This window comes from Homalodisca vitripennis, chromosome 5, assembly GCF_021130785.1.
Source record: "Homalodisca vitripennis isolate AUS2020 chromosome 5, UT_GWSS_2.1, whole genome shotgun sequence".
Lineage (NCBI taxonomy): Eukaryota > Metazoa > Arthropoda > Insecta > Hemiptera > Cicadellidae > Homalodisca > Homalodisca vitripennis.
Window position 1 is genome coordinate 136,549,663 of NC_060211.1, and position 18,384 is coordinate 136,568,046.

General features: G+C 36.0%; 1 protein-coding gene across 1 annotated transcript in view; it reads right to left on the reverse strand.

Annotated features, from left to right (window-relative positions):
• The window catches only part of LOC124362925, a 35,749-nt gene that overhangs the window by 3,769 nt on the left and 13,596 nt on the right, over nt 1-18,384 (reverse strand). Inside the window, exons 4-5 of the mRNA XM_046817819.1 lie at nt 15,549-15,758; nt 13,557-13,785 (exon numbers count right to left, since the gene is read on the reverse strand). Of these exons, the coding sequence (XP_046673775.1) occupies nt 13,557-13,785; nt 15,549-15,758 (439 nt within the window). The remainder of the gene's footprint in view (nt 1-13,556; nt 13,786-15,548; nt 15,759-18,384) is intronic.

Consider the following 18,384-nt stretch of genomic DNA (forward strand, 5'->3'; position numbering starts at 1 on the left):
AATTGTATATACATATACTTACATACATGATACGCGCGCGCGCGCGCGCGCACGCGCACGCGCACACACACACACACACACGCACGCACGCACGCACGCACGCACGCACGCACGCACGCACGCACGCACGCAACGCACGCACGCACGCACGCACGCACGCACGCACGCACGCACGCACGCACGCACGCACGCACGCACGCAACGCACGCACGCACGCACGCACGCACGCACGCACGCACGCACGCACGCACGCACGCACGCACGCACGCACGCACGCACGCACGCACGCACGCACGCACGCACGCACGCACGCACGCACGCACGCACGCACGCACCGCACGCACGCACGCACCGCACGCACGCACGCACGCACGCGCACGCACGCACGCACGCAACACACACACACACACACACACACACACACACACACACACACACACACACACACACACACACACACACACACACACACACACACCCACACCACACACACACACACACACACACACACACACACACACACACACACACACACACACACACACACACACACACACATGCTTTAGGATAGTCTCCAGTATGAAAAATACAAAAAGTTCTGGTCTCGATGGTATAAATATTTTATCAATAAAGAATAATATTGATACATTAGCACCAGTCCTTACAACCATTTATGAAAAATCATTGAAACAGGGTGTCTTTCCCACAAGCTTCAAGGACGCAGTTGTGGTGCCTGTTTTTAAGTCGGGTGATGATATGCTCGTCTCCTCATATCGGCCAATCTCCCTTATAAACACTATTGCTAAAATATTTGAGGTATTTATTAAGGAGGAACTTTTAAAATATTTTTTAAACAAAAGCATTTTTTTCACCACAGCAATATGGGTTTTTGCCAAATCGTGGTACTGATTTGGCAATTGAAGAACATATTATGTGAAATAGCATCACTAGTTGATCGCAGTAGGTGTACTTTAGCTGTATATTTGGATTTTAAGAAAGCGTTTGACGTTGTAGATATTGATATATTATTAGACAAAATTAAGGGATATGGAATAGGTGGCCTTGCATATAAATTACTAGAATCCTTTTGCAAAAACAGAAGACAAACAGTCAAAATAAACAATACATATAGTGAGTTATTGCACATTAGGTACGGTGTTGCTCAAGGTGGGGTGGCAGGTCCGTTAATGTTTTTGATCTATATCAATGATTTATTGAGTATTCCATTGAATTCGTCCATATTTGCCTATGCAGACGACACTGCTATTGTGTGTTTCAGCTGTGAACCGATATGCCCTTAAAGCTAAAATAAATAGAGATCTAGAGGTTATTTCAAATTGGTTAATATTAAACAGGCTTTTGATAAATAATTCAAAGTCTAAATGTATTTTGTTCACTGGTTCTTCATGCGATGTAGATAATCTCACGTTAGAATTTCAATTGGTCTGTCACAATCATCAATGCTTATATGAATGTACATGTGAAAATATTGGTTTTGTGTTGACTCAGTTAAGTATTTAGGCGTTTTTATTGATAGTAAGTTAAAGTGGAATAAACATGTGGAGTACTTAGAATCAAAACTCAAAAAAATCAATTATGCTTTATATTATATAAGGAACTTTTTAAGGAAGGAGCATTTAAATTCCCTTTACAGATCTTGGTTCGAAAGTACAGCTCGTTATGGCATCATTCATTATGGGGGACTTACCCTACAGTATTAAAATCAATTGTAATGATACAAAGGTTTTGCAATAAGAACTATACATTTTATTAAAAAATCAGAGAGTATGTCTTATTTATTTTCGAAGAATGATTATCTTACAATTGATCAGTTGTATTTGTTGACTGGTTTGTTGCATACATATAAGTTTTTTTGGCAAATATAGCTTGAAACAATTTAATGCTCCTACGCGAACTTCGCAATTTATTACTATTTCAACGCCGAATTTCAGAAAAGAATTTTGTAGAAGACAGTTTTGTTTTGTTGGAAAAGAAAATTTTCAATAAGATTATTGTACACTTTGGTAACGACATTTTAAATGAGGGGAAACCTCGTTTTTAAAATGAAAGTTAAGAGCGCAATTCTCAAAAACGAAATTAATATATAGTAATGGTATTAGTCTGCATCTCAGAAGCATAGCTTATATATTTTGTGTATTTTGTGTATTGACAAAATATCATAATTAGTAAATCGTTTTAAACTTTGTTCGTATTAAAAAATATTTATTGAATTGTTAATTATATATGGTTTATTGTTGATATTTCTGTTAGAATTTATTGTATATTGTTGTTGATCTGTTAGTTGTTTTCTGTATATTATTGTTGGTTTGTATTTGTTTATTTATTGCAGATGTTTTTGTTAGATGTAGCTTTAAAAAAATTTATTTTTGATTTTTAATAGTAGTTTATTTATTAATTGTTGATATTTTTTGTGAAAATTTGGTAGTTAAATAATTTTGGCACGGAATTTACTGTTCAGATGCGTGTTCTGTTTAAATATAGAAAATGCATGTTGTTACTTGAAGTTAATAGTGTTGATATAATGATGAACTAATAATTGTTACAAGACTGGCTGACAACTAATAAAGTATGCTGTAATTAATTTTGTTTCGTATGTTAATAGTATTTCCGCACGAGCTCTGTGAGCTCTTGGAATGTTTAAAAAGTATTGTGAACTTTCTTGAAATAAAGCATTTGTCTACTGTCTACTGTCTACTGTCTACTACACACACCACACACACACGCACGCACGCACGCACGCACGCACGCACGCACGCACGCACGCACGCACGCACGCACGCACGCACGCACGCACGCACGCACGCACGCACGCACGCACGCACGCACGCACGCACGCACGCACGCACGCACGCACGCACGCACGCACGCACGCACGCACGCACGCACGCACGCACGCACGCACGCACGCACGCACGCACGCACGCACGCACGCACGCACGCACGCACGCACGCACGCACGCACGCACGCACGCACGCACGCACGCACGCACGCACGCACGCACGCACGCACGCACGCACGCACGCACGCACGCACGCACGCACGCACGCACGCACGCCGCACGCACGCACGCACGCACGCACGCACGCACGCACGCACGCACGCACGCACGCACGCACGCACGCACGCACGCACGCACGCACGCACGCACGCACGCACGCACACACGCACACACGCACACACGCACACACGCACACACGCACACACGCACACAACGCACACACGCACACACGCACACACGCACACACGCACACACGCACACACACACACGCACACACGCACACACGCACAACACGCACACACGCACACGCATATTATTATAAAGGTTATTTAGCTTCTATTATGCAAAACAGAATATAGGATTGTAAATCAAATAAATCATTAGTAATTGAAGTGTCTTTTTATGATTTTTACTGTTGAACCAATCAACTAAATCTAACACCAGACCTAGTTGATTACAAAAATTGTGAGTGACAAAGACGGACGGGAGGTGGGAATGTCAGTCAGCAGCCCCCCGCCGCCCCTCTCTCCTCCACCCCACAAACGACCAACACTCAAACTCATGTCATGTAATGATCAATAACATCAATCTTTATCACTACTGACTCACATCTTAACATGTTGTTACAAACTACATGTATCTAGACGACTCACTCAAGGTTAATACATGAGTCAAAAGGATTGTTCTTTCAAATCATTTGTAATATTAAGATCAGCTTTCAGACAGCACTATCAGTTGACCCATTAGAACATTACTAATTTTCTCTTGTCTATGCTTTTGTTATTTATACAATCTTTCTTATTTTATTTATTTTTTTTTTCAATTAAAAAACGAGAACATAACAAACTTTAATATAACATTATCTTGACGATAAAGAATGATTATTCAGGCTCTTTTTATCTATGCATAAATTAACTAAAATTAACCACTGGGTTCAAGGCATTTTGTGGATTTGAATATCAATCGCAGTTTGGCATATTCGTACTCCATTCCCATTAATTATCTAAAGTAGCCTAATATCACGGCACAGCAGTCGCCTTTGTGACTAACAATTATGCCACATTATTGTCTGCCATCAAAATAGCAGAGGATGGGGTGTGAAGCAGGGAATAAGACATGCAGTTCATTTAACCCTTCGAGTGCTGTGGGTGTGAAGCAGGGAATAAGACATGCAGTTCATTTAACCCTTCGAGTGCTGTGGGTGTGAAGCAGGGAATAAGACATGCAGTTCATTTAACCTTTCGAGTGCTCTGTGGGGTTATACACAAAATTATTAGTAGATTAGCACACTTTTAGAAGAAAAATCATTGTAAATAATCTATCCAACCTATTTGATTTTTTGTCTCTTGATAATAAAGTTAGAAATATAATAATACCTTTATTTATATGTTGGTTTGAAAAAATTAAAAACGTCTAAATAACTATTTCAAACAAAGAGTAAATCTGGAGTACTTGCTAAAAATTATGTACTAGCAAACTTTTTTTCAAGCTTGGTTACTGAAAATAATCTGGTTAATTATCAAATCAAATCAAATCAAATCAAAATCTTTTTATTCATACACATAAAACAATAAAATATACATTTCCATAATTTAAATGAATAATTCCCCATATAGACTATAGGTCTGTGTAAGGGGAAGAGTCCATCAATCAGTCTTTTCTTAATTGTACTTAATTGTTCTTAATTGTAATCGTAATTGTAATTGTGTACCATACTTTAACCTAAAGATTTACCAAAGATCTGTTTAAGTAGTACAAAATACATTGTTGTAAAAATTGTATATACATATACTTACATACATGATACGCGCGCGCGCGCGCGCGCGCACCGCGCACGCGCACACACACACACACACACACACACACACACACACACACACACACACACACACACACACACACACACACACACACACACACACACACACACACACACACACACACACACACACACACACACACACACACACACACTACACACACACACACACACACACACACACACACACCAAACACACACACACACACTCACACACACACACACACACACACACACACACACAACACACACACACACACACACACACACACACACACACACACACACACACACACACACACACACACACACACACACACACACACACACACACACACACACACACACACACACACACCCATCTCTATACAGTTTAGGCACCGCTTAACCACCATATTACTATTAGATGGATGGAAACAATCCAACAGCACCACCAAACCACATCCCACAATAATAATTCCTACTTACACAAAATTCCCAAATAATTTGCTATTAACAGGCTTCTTCGTAAATTTATTGGTAACTGGAACGAATCAGTGCCTCTGCAGCAGCATCACCCAGGCTGAGCAAACCACCGACCCACCCTACGCTTGTACTCGACTACACTTCCACCCTCTGCCTCCAATATGTGCTCTGGTAGATTTTTATAAAGCACATGAGCTATGTAAAAAGAGTTAAATTTTTCTATTCAACAATTTGGTCTTGGTATCTGATATATCCAAACTGTATTCTATTTCTGGTAGTATAGTTTTGTGGTGAAGCGCTATAAAAATAAAATCTTTGTATTTTTTTGTATATGCAGTAAAAGAGATTTTATATATAATTGCCTTACACTTAAAACAGGAAACTCATTATATAACAGATTAGAAGGATATCTGCGGCTTTTTCCTCAAAATGATCCTTAATATACTTCTTTGTGTGACCGCAAGTGGTTCCAGTAACAGCAGACGACACTCCTCCACACGCGAGAATACCATACTGCAGAACCGACTGCACGTAGGCAAAATAAACTGACCTAATACGATCCCACTCAATACCGCGCTAAGCTGATTAAATGCAAATAACAACTTTCTAACTTTTTTCTTCACGTAATGGATTTGAGGTACCCAATTCAATTTAGTGTCAAAAATTACTCCCAAATAGTTGTATTGGTCCACACGACCAATGATACCACAACCGCAGGACTCGGAGTAAGGATCGCCGCAGGAGTGCAGTCTGAGGCATCTCTGACCCGGATTAAAATCTATTCTAGAAACAAATGGTAAATATTTTGTTTTTGTTAAGTTAATAGTCAGAGTATTGTGATCACCACAATTTTTTATTTTTGACAGATCTAAGGAAGCTTGTTTCAAATGCCTCCTCCCACGTTACTGCCAGATGACACCACAGCTGTGTCATCAGCAAACAGAAACAACTTACTATTTATGTCCAATTTTTGTTATATTATTTATATAGACTAAGAACAACAATGGCCCAAGGGTGCTTCCCTGCACCACTCCGTAATCCACATTTGTTTGGCTACTCTTAACTCCATTAATTGAAACAAATTGCTGGCGATTATTAAAATAACTGACAAACCAATTGAGCGCTACGTTTTTTACTCCAGCATATTCTAATTTTGATAGTAGTTTCCGCCTATCTAAAGAGTCAAAAAGCTTTAGCAAGATCAAGAAAGGTGACCAGGACTCGCTTTTTAGAACCAATTTCTGACGATATGAATTTAGTTATGTCATAGAGAGCATCTGATGTATTTTTACCACTCCTAAAGCCATATTGGTTTATTTGAAAGGAATAAATTCATCTCTAGATTAATTCATCAATTGGACTTTGATACATTTTTCAAGTAGCTTTGATACAACAGCAAGCAAAGAGATCGGCCTAAAATTATTCATTGCTGATTTAACACCTGACTTATAAATGGGAACAACTTTGGCAACTTTAAACGCATTAGGGGAATTCTCCTGTTCTAATACTACAGTTAATGATATTATAAAGGGGGTTCCGAGAGTGCTTGAAATATTATCTTTAATTAATTTTGTAGGAATGTTATCCCATCCTGGTGAAGAGCTTTCCTCTTAGACCAGCCACTAATTAAAAATTTCCTGCCGTGTAACCGGGCGGAAATCAAACACAGCACTCGCGGCGTGGTCCGCGTCGTCCACCACCGCAGGGTCGCTGGGGTGCAAAGCTCCCGCCAGCATCGGTCCCACAGAGGCAAAAAAGTTATTAAATGAATCGCAGACATTTTCCACAGATGGCGATGTATCAGAGTTTTCCGGATCACAGAATGCCTCAACAGGAAATCGCTCCTTATCAGATGTCCTACCAGCCACCTCATTAACCACGGACCAGAACTTTTTTCATGTTACCTGCAGTTTCAGCAATTTTATTATTGTAATAAACAAATTTAGCTCGCTTTAATCGTCGAGTGTAACGTGTTACGGTACCGAATAAATTTATTTCGCAGTTGAGTATTAAAATGGCTCTTTTATTAACGATCTACTGAGTTTATCCCTATATCGAATAGATTTTAACAAAACCCATAGTTATCCATGGTTTTAATTTTTTATTTTTTGCGTTTTATCTTTACTTTTCTAGAATTACGATTAATAATAACCGAGCGCAGGATATCAATAAATGTATCAACAGAAGCATTAACACAATTGCTCTCTAAAACAGGTTCCCAATTTGTGTCCAAAAGATCTTTGCCAATATTTACCCAGTCATACGTATTATAAAACGGTTCAGGCATTGAGTAGTGTGTATGTTTTTGTAAATATAGCTGGGCCAATACTGGATAGTGATCAGTCACTGTAGTTTCTAGAATTATAGAATTAATTTGACTCAAATTATGAAATTTTACAAAAATGTGATCGATACAAGTGTTACTAGACGGTCCCGCGTTACTCTATCTATACACCCCACGAAACCTGCATCGCTCAGAATATCCATGTAACCGTTCTTCCCTGTGAATTCGAAATAATATTAAGAATATCACAATTAATATCCCCTACTAAGAAACAAAGTTTGTTTCTGTTGATATTATAGTACTCATCCAAGGCGTCATTAAAGAGGACAATGTTTGAATTAGGACTGCGGTAAATAGCCAATAATTGACAAGGGAGACCGGCCCAATTGAAGTCAAGAGATAAGGCGGTGGCCACCCCTCCAAGTCTCAGCTCACTGCAAGACACCGATAACGCACTATCTATATAGATAACAAGCCCATCTGATCGATTAATGTTGTTGTAGGATCTAAATAATTTGAACCCATTCAAATGCATTAGTTCACTTTCGTTATCAAGCCATGCTTCTGTTAAGACTATGCAGTTGAATTTAATTTTTAAACTATCCAATAAAATTAAAAATTCATCTATATTTTTATTGTAACTTCGAATATTTTGGTGTAATATATTGAATGTGGTTCCGCGGTTTACTAGTGGACCGCTTGAAATATGTCGAATTTTTAAAATTGTTGATATCCGAACAGGTTTTCAATTTTAATTATCGGCTCGTCGAGGGGATCGTCCTCTAGAATCATTCTGTTATTTCGATGCCGCCGTCCGGTGTTAGGATTATATTATAGATAATAAATTTGGCGATTGAAATATAAATCTCTAATTAATTGTAAATTTATGTATCTAACAATGGCATATGTAGGCTGAAATCACATATAGGTATTTATATTTTTAGGTGTATAGCTTGTGTTTTGAACACATCTCTAAGAACAAAAGCTTGTATAAAATTTTATTTTTAATATATTATAATTACTCTGTGGATTTAGATTAGATCCTAGAATTCCGGTTCGTGGTTAAATGATGCCATTTAACAATTGTCTTTTTTTATACATCTAGTACATAACACTTTGTAAAACTAATTATATAACTAGAAACATTCCAGTAAAGGGGAGCAAATAGTACATATGAGAACTTAATGACAAAACATGTGGAAATTATCATGAAAAATACCATTCTATCTCAGTCAGTTTATCAGACGTATGATAAGCAACATAATTATAAATAACAGGCTACATTTAGATCATTATCATTCTATGCCTACATACATACATACATACTATCGTGGGATATAATTTATAATTTGTAATTTTGAGAGCAACATAGATGATTAAGTACAAGCATATCGGTAATCAATTTACTTTTAATGTATAATGATTAGATAATAACAGTACATATCTCAGTTTATTATTCCTTATAAGTAATGACTTTTAACTATATATTAAGACAAGTAAATTATTAAAAAGGAAGGTATGACTTGCAGAACTTTACACAGAGATTGGATTGTATACATGCATTGCGCTCGCGTAGAACACACACTCCACACGCACGCACACTTGCACACACACAATCACACACGCACATGCACACACACACACACACACACACACACACACACACACGCACACGCACACATGCACATACACACACTCTCATTCACACTCGCGGGCGCTCACACACACATATGAACTGGCAATTAATTAAACTATTAAAACTAATTAAGTTGATTAGTCCATAAAAAACAATCTTTATGTTTTGAATTGTCTTGTCTATCATTAATACTTACTACAATTCCTATCCAAATTAGAAAAGTGGTTTCTCTCGATATCTGATCAATAAATACGAAATAGTTCTTTAATGTTTCTTGTTTTTATCTCATACTATAATTATTTTACTATGATTTTGTACAAACAAAAATCTCTCACATGAGATATGGAAATAAAAACTAAAACCAACTGAGCTTCTACAAATTTTAATTCTAGGACATTTTCACAACAATAACGTCCCAGATAAAATAGACACAACCGCGCCTATTTCACAAAATAATGAAACATTCGATATAATATATGTATCTACATACTAACAAAATAAATACATGACTTGTATTAAGCTTAAACAGAAAAAACATTTTTTTCTGACTTTGCAACTGTATTTACTTAAGCATAGTTTTTGAGAGCTACTCCCTTCAATAATATAAACAAAACGCATATGTACGCTTTTATATGCGTATTGAAAAATGCAACAGAAGAATATTACCTTATAAATAGAACTTACTTATATTGTTACTTTACTTCTAATAATCAAAAATCAAATATTAACTCATACAGTTTTTATTGAAAGGATATATAGCAATAGATTATACTTAAGTTTAAAAGAAACTCATTGTATAATTTCAGTAAAAAACAGATAAATAAAATTCTACTTATAGAAAATCACCCCAAATTAATGTAACTCCTATGGATCAATTGAGGTCTACAATTTTAATAAGTGCCACTTAGCGTATAGTAGGTTAAGCTCGTCTTACATTAGACTGGTAGGGGGTTATCGGGTTTCGGTACGGATTTGGCAGCTGCTGAGTAGGATGCTGCTATCAATTCATCCAGATGTTGTTGATGTAGGATGCGAAAGGGTTTCCCCCCTTCATGTTTCTTCGCGAGAATTCGTCCGTCACTGGTCCACACTGATGACAACTTGCCTGCTTTTATGAGTTCACGCGCCCCATTAAATATGGCTCTGGTGTGAGACGTTAGATGGTCGTTCATATATACCTGGTGGTCAGGAAACGATGGATGCAGGTCCCTGGCAGACAGTTTCTTCACTCTTCTTCTCGCCTCCAGCCAAAACAGCCTTGACAGCCCGTGACACGAAGCTGACCACTATGACAGGCGGTCTTGAGTCGCCTTCCCTTGAGGATAGACGATGCGCTACAGAGATATCTGGGATGCGGAACGGTATGTCCAGAGCTCGTGCCGTAGAGTCCAAGATCGCCAAACAGTCCTCCCGAGGCGTCACCGGTATACCCGTGATCAATATATTATTCTTACGACTATGCTGTTGGATATCGCACATTTGTAGGTTTAGGGCGGCTAATTGGACTTTTAGTTCCTTGTTTTCGGTTTCCAGCTTATTTATTACTAAACACATTTGGTCTGTCTTTACAGTCGTTTCATCTAGTTGCGTTTTATAAGCAAGGACACTTCAGCCTTTACCTCTTTCACATCTCAGTTTGGACCGTGGATAACTCTGCGACTGAACTCGGCTCCATTGTTCTTGTGTTTCCTTCCTGAAGGCGGCGATGGCATCCATTACTGAAGTCAGGTTAAACTCGCGATCGTCACGCACCTGACTAGCGGTCGATGATGTGTCGGATAAACAACCGTCACATTTAGCATTTTTTACGCGTAACCTTCTTTCCCGATTCTGCGTAGCCGGGATTTAGACATTTCAAGTGAAACATAATATTACAGTCTGGGCACTTCGAACCATCTTTGGTTTTGTGATATTTCTAGATCGCACTTCCCGCACTTATCAGACATGTCTTTGACGTGAACCAGACAAAAATCCACTAATAGGTAAATTTCACTAACAAGTTTTCCCAGTGTAATTTAACGTAAAAGCAGTATTATAAGTTTATAGTTATTAATTATCTGATTGAATGTTAACATATGCTTTCATGCACACCGGACGGCAAGCCACAACACGCACCGCACTATAGACTCCTGATAAGATAAGCCATCCGCCACTAGTCGACTGATCGAGTGGAACTGAATTAGTTAGGATCGTTAAGACAGCTGATGACAGCTGCCAATGATCTGTCTGCTATTTTGCTATTTGTTTCATTAAGTTACATTACTAATTTTGTCCCCCCAGTTGTCCCCCCCCCCCTCTATTCTTACCCATCTCTTCCACCAGCCAATCTTACAATAATACATGCTTTATTTACACCTCACACATGAGACACTGAGTTATAATTATAGTTATACAGTTAACATATATTTTATTTTGTTGTTTCCTATAAGCTATATTTTCCATTTCATCAATAACCCACTGATAGTTCTAGAGTTTGCATATACATACATGGTAATAAAACTCAGTATTTTTATAATTATCCCCATTTACTTCCATAAGATTATGGACAACATTAACAATAATTACATTGAAAAATAAATACTTGTTGGCTTAAAAAGTCTTTCTTACAATTTAAAAAAACTACCTATACCTTACTTAAGTGTGGTTTTCTTTCAGCTTACCTATGGGCAGAATTTTTAATTACTCCATCAAAACTTAGATTGTTACTTCTGATTTAATGCAAAGCACTACCATACAAACAGATTAAACGTTAAAACATTGTAAATATTTGAAAGTGACTTGGTAGCAAGCAAATAATTTTTTTAAACAGTCTGCCAGTGCTGGTCAAAAGCTCTAATGAAAAATGGTCAAATATATTAAAAACACAATTATTATATTGCAATCCTGGGTGCAAGTGGGCTGCTCTCAACCATTGCAACACCACCTTCGACAGTCTGGTTGTTTGCGCGTTCAAATGGTTGGTTATGGTAATTTAACAAAATCTGTTCAACTGATCTGGTGTTAAAAATTAGTTTTAAAAAGTTTTGAATAGTGATTTACAAAATTACATGTCAAAGATAATAATTTTAAGAGGTCATTAATAACATGACAAATGCCAAAGTTTTTGAACCACTTGGTTAAAAATAAAAGTTAGGATGGTATTTTATAACAACTTGTAAGTGCATAATTCTAAAATTACATACTTAAAAACATTATTCTTATAACTATCTTTTATACAAATTTGCTCCTAATCCAAATTTGATCACAGGTTTCCAATATATGAAGTTTTAAAGTTGTTACAGCCATGCCCATATTTAGTAATTGTGTGCCCCTATTCCATCAGTCATAATTTTTCTTTTTTTGGTTGTAAAACGTTAAAAACCACCTTTATCGTTGTTATTAGAAAAAGTACACGTTCTTGTTTATAAATGATGAAATCTTGCTTTATATGTCCAAACAAACACAAAAATCAAGCTAAATTTTGAGGGAACTGCCATTATTGTAACTTCACTAGATAGTTTGTTGTTAATGTTAAAACTCAGGTATTTATATTTTTTGATCCAAAAGTAATAGAGAGTTAGGCACTGCGGTGGTGACAGATTCCCTCTAGAATAGTATCTGTTGGTATCCACAAATTTATGTATGTTTTGAGTAATATAACATAACATATTACTGTTGGTATCTACAAATCTATGCATGTTTTGAGTAATGTAACATAGCATATATCTTTTTAATGCTTTGTAAATATTTTATTAAGAATATGTCAAATAAATTTTAAATACTGCCGCTCTGGGCATGAGCACAGAATAGCATGTGCCTAAATATAGGTTACAGCCAGTACAATTTTATATTGTTTTAAAATGTGAAACAAATTATTTGTGAAACATAAACTGTCTGCTTCTATGATGTAATTATTTATGATTCAGGTTACAGATTTTGTTATTAGTGTATTTCAATAAATCTTTTATAACAAACCTTATTGTCTATTACACTTGTAAGAAGTATTTTAAAGCTGTATATTTTATAAATATTGCGATAGTTTATGGTTTCTAATACATAGTATTAAATCAAACAGAAAACAGCTTATTGTAGATCTTTGGGTTGTATTTAAAGTAATATTTAAATCACAGTCTAACTTGATATAAAAATTTGGGATCAAAATTAAATTGAAAATTATTGAAACTGAACCACCCTTTAAAATATTCTGAAAATCCCAAAGTGAATATAACTGTTTCCTGTTTAGCATATAATAAACTATTCTCAAGGGATTTAAGATTTTTTTATAAACATGGCCGTACTTCATGTTTATCCTTGTGATTAGCAAACATAGAGGAATAATTTCAGAAGACTCACCAGTCAAAAAATCGGCGTCCTCCAAATGATCCATCGCTGTTCCCGTCAGATCTGTTCAACTGGACACCCACGAAGCTTTCATCCCCCTTCCCGGGTAACAGACCCACATATCTCACCTTGCCCACCACAACCTGCCCCTCAAGGGTGATAACTTTCACCCAATAGTTGAGCTTCAGATCCCTTGGAATCTTTGCTATGAATGGCTGAGATGACTTGGGCGGTTCAAAATCTGTGAGACAACACAACCAAAACTTATTAAAATTTGCCAATCAAAATACTAGAAATGACAAGCCTTTATGAATTTGAAATTTACTATACACACTGAAATACATTACAATGTATTTGTCCAATACATTATGCTTCTGAACCTAACTTTACTTGTACAACTTTTGTGTTTAAACAAAACTAAGTCTAGCAACATTGTATACATTGGTATTTTAAAACTACGATTTGAAAAACAAAAATACGTAAATCTGCAGATGTATTTATGTCATACAGATATCTATTTTTTGGGGTGGTTTTTACGTGATTGTTATATAAAGTACGAAAAAGTTATAAAAAAATGAAAAATTATTGAGAGTACAAATACCAAATAATAAAATAACACACAGATTTTATTTTTTAACTTTCCTGCTGATAAACTAATATTGATAAAATTCAGTTTTAAGTTGATAGCCTTCTCTTTGCAAAAGTGTTGGGCAGATAAAGCGGTGTTTGGTGATATTAGTTGCTACTTTGAGTCAAATTATGTTTAACTAGATAGCAATAAGTATGACAACAATAACTAATTATTAATTAAATAGAATGATATTAGTAAGTAATAACTAATTATTAATTAAACAGAATGATCCAAAATAGATTCTTTTATATTGTTGCATTACCATAAATATGATTTTTTAGGCTAGCTTGCTAACTTTATAACTCAGAAGGAAGCATCTATAGATTCAATGGAAAAACTTTTAATTTGGTATCTAAAATAATATTCTAAGAGGTGCTACTTAAATCTAGAAAAACTTTGACAAATAATCATTACAGTACAGATTCCAGAAACTACCACTCTGATCCTCAACATAAGTATTTAAAGTCAACCACAGCGTCAGAAATAGACTACTACCAGTACTCAAAATGATTTTACATTCATTTTGTGTACATCCTGTAAGTATTATATAGTATACCACTGACGTGACGTGACTAGTGGGAACGTACTGAATACACATCTGCAACATTGTGCGTAAGGAAGGTCAAATCCTGCCTACATACTTTAAGTATTATACAGCATACCACTGACTAGTGCTGGGAATGTACTGAATACACATCCACAACATTGTGCGTACTGCAAGGTCAAAATTCTGCCTACATACTGTAAGTATTATACAGCATACCACTGACTAGTGCTGGGAATGTACTGAATACACATTCACAACATTGTGCCTACTGCAAGGTCAAAATTCTGCCTACATACTGTAAGTATTATACAGCATACCACTGACTAGTGCTGGGAATGTACTGAATACACATCCACAACATTGTGCGTACTGCAAGGTCAAAATTCTGCCTACATACTGTAAGTATTATACAGCATACCACTGACTAGTGCTGGGAATGTACTGAATACACATTCACAACATTGCCAATTAACTGTGTATAAGCACAGAACCCGGTTTATCTTGAAATCAATAGAGGAATTGTTCCTAAGAACAAGCTGATTATAAGCCACGCTAATTTTTGTGAAGGTCAAAATGGGCAAAATATATCAAAAGCATAAAAAATATAAAACAATAGATTTTTTTCTCTGATTATAGTTTTTCAAGCATGATACGTCATAACACTGACCATCAGACACATAAGTAATTGTATATCACCGTCAGATAACTAGATAGATAGACTGAAAGTCACCAATTTAGGGGGTTTTTATTGTTCTCTGTCAAAGTTTTTGAAAATTAATCTACAAATGTAGATTTGCGTTATTTAAAAAATGTATGACTATTTTACCTTTGAAAGGATAGGGCTCAGAGTGTCTCCTGGACCTTCTCTTCCTGCCAGTCTGTGTGTAGTCCGTTCCTGTTACTACTGAATCAATTGACCTGCGTAAAAACTCTTCAGACTCCTCAATTAATGAGTCTGTCGAATCTTCCCCACTATCAGGCTCCAGTGAGATACGAAGATCTGGCATGGAATGTCCGGGCCGCCTCACCACTGTGTCTGTGACACACATTTACATTATTTTCTTCCATCTCAACCACTAGGTATAGCAGCTTAGATCTTAACTAAGGTATATTTATGGAGATATGGAAATCAATACACTTTGTAATTTATTTTGACTTCAAGAAAATGTAAATACACACTAAATATTTTAACGATTTACTTCACTATCACGTGAAAGCATCAAGATGACATGCTAGTTAAATTAGCTGACAGCCGCACATCTGAGGCATCAGTTTTAACTTGGGACTAAAGTTTAAAACCGCGTTATAAATAAAAACTTGACTGAAATCTATAATTGTTTCACTATATAAATCTGGATTTTAGTGCCTCAAAGCAATTGAATTGTTGAAAACACTATCATCTGTAAATACTAATGGTTAATCATTTATATTCAATATAAAGTTCATCAAGGGAAAATCTATATTAAATATAAATTATAAACAATTTGTACCAACTGTATTTTTTAAATTTCATTAGCAATGTGGCACTAAAATCCAAATTTTCGAAGTAAAACATTTATGGATTTGGGATGAGTTCCTATATAAAAAGCAGTTTTTAATTTGAACCCAAGCAGAGCCTCAGATGAGTAGCCAGCAGCTAACTAGCATACCCTCTAAAGAGCTGACTATATAGAACCGACTTTTAGTTTCTTAACACAAGAACAATGTTAAACATCATGCACTTTTATGCTCATTTTTGTTGTAGTTTTAGGGGGACATCCCTTTTTAAAGATATAAATAATATGCATCCAAAGACTTTTTAGTTTTTTTTTTTTGTAAAGTGTACAAAAGGGCAACCAAAAGAAACCGGAATAGCATTACCATGGGCGGTACTTGTGTAGTGTACATTTCTGGCGCTAGGCGTGTTTAGCACAAGTCATAGCCAGTTCAGTGCCGCCTCTATTGTCAATCTGGCTTGTTCCATTCATCTGCAACACTTGTTTTTCCTAGTACTGTTTTGTTCTTGTTTCATTTTTATGGCAACGTACAGCTGTGAAATTTTGTTTTCTACTTGATAAAAATGCTGCTGATACTGTTTTAATGTTAAAAAAAGCTTACCAAGGTGACGCTATGAGAAAAACTCATGTGTATGTGTGGTTTGCTTGATTTAAAAATGGCAACATGTTGATTGATGACAAACTTTGTTCTGGACGTCCATTAACTACCCAAATTGATGAAAATATTGAAAAGATTTCTACAGCTTTTGCTCACAGACTGTCGACAAGACAATTGATCAACTGTCGGAGATTAATGAGTTATCATGGAGCTCGATTAAGGGCATTTCAACGGAAGATTTGGGAATGAAAAGAGTTGCTGTCAAGTTTGTTCTTTGAGTTCAGGGTCATTCCATGTCAAATCACCCAGTAAATAATTAATTTGACACCCACCTCTTTAGATTTTGATGAAACTTGGCACAATTGTTGCATTTGCTATCCTATTGATAAATGCCAAATTTTATTTCTCTATCTCTTATAGTTTTTTTTCTACAAATTTTTTAATTTTCTTAATTTAACACGATTTTAGGCCTCGGATTTCGCGTCTTGCAATGTAACGTGTAGCTTAAAAAATTAATATCTTGAAAACTATTTGCGATATCACCATGAAACTTTGCATAATATTTAATTAATATATTTAAAATAAAGAAAAAATACATTCACTAACCTATCTCAACTCCAAAAAATAATAAAAATATTATAATCAGAATTTTTTTTTATTTGAAAAACCGTTGTTGGGATTTACTAAAATTGCAATATCTCAGGTCTCAGACCTGGTAGAGTCTTCATATATTTTTTTTACATACTCCTAGATACATAGGCTAACAAATAAACATAAAAGATGTATGGCTTTTTCACATGTTTAGTTAATATTCCAAAAAGTAGAATATTGTTAAGAAATTATAAATTTGCGGTTTACTTACATTTAATAAATGTGAAATAAAATAAAAACTGAATCTAAGAATCAATATGTTTTATAGCAATTATTAGTTCTGCTTGTTATATTTTTTCCACTTCATCCAACACTCTTCTGTTTTTCTGATACACTTTTTTGAAGCAGTACATTCTGCCAGTGCTATTTGATTGCGGTGCATCAACTGTACTGATAATGTGCTCCAAAGGTATTATGCACAAGTCTTCTCTTTGAGGCCAGTAAAAGCTGGCAGCAGGTCCTGGAGGGTGAAGAAAAAGAATTTCAACATCTTCTTCTTCATGAAAACACAGTTTTAACGAGTCCAAAGTACCACTTTCCATCGTAGTTTGCAGCCACGTAATCGTTTAAAGATGGTTGAATGCAGACCCAATCCGTAGCAGAATCAAAAGAAAACATTAGAGTAGGATTAGGACTATCAGTAGTCCTCCTTATTTCAATTTCATTTGTATTTAATGGTTTGAAATAATGGAAACTTCTAGTGCCGGGAATAGTCTTGGTGGTTAAAAATCGTGACACTAACTCCAATCTGAAAGCTTCAGCATTTTTTGTGTCAATAAAGTGAAAGTTTATTTTTTCAATGTTGACTTTACAGAAGTCATAAACTGCAGTTGCTGTCTTGATTTGATTTTCATCTGAAAGTTGAAGGCTGGCTTTTCTCAAAATTCTCTTAATAGTTCCTCCCAAGCCATCACATA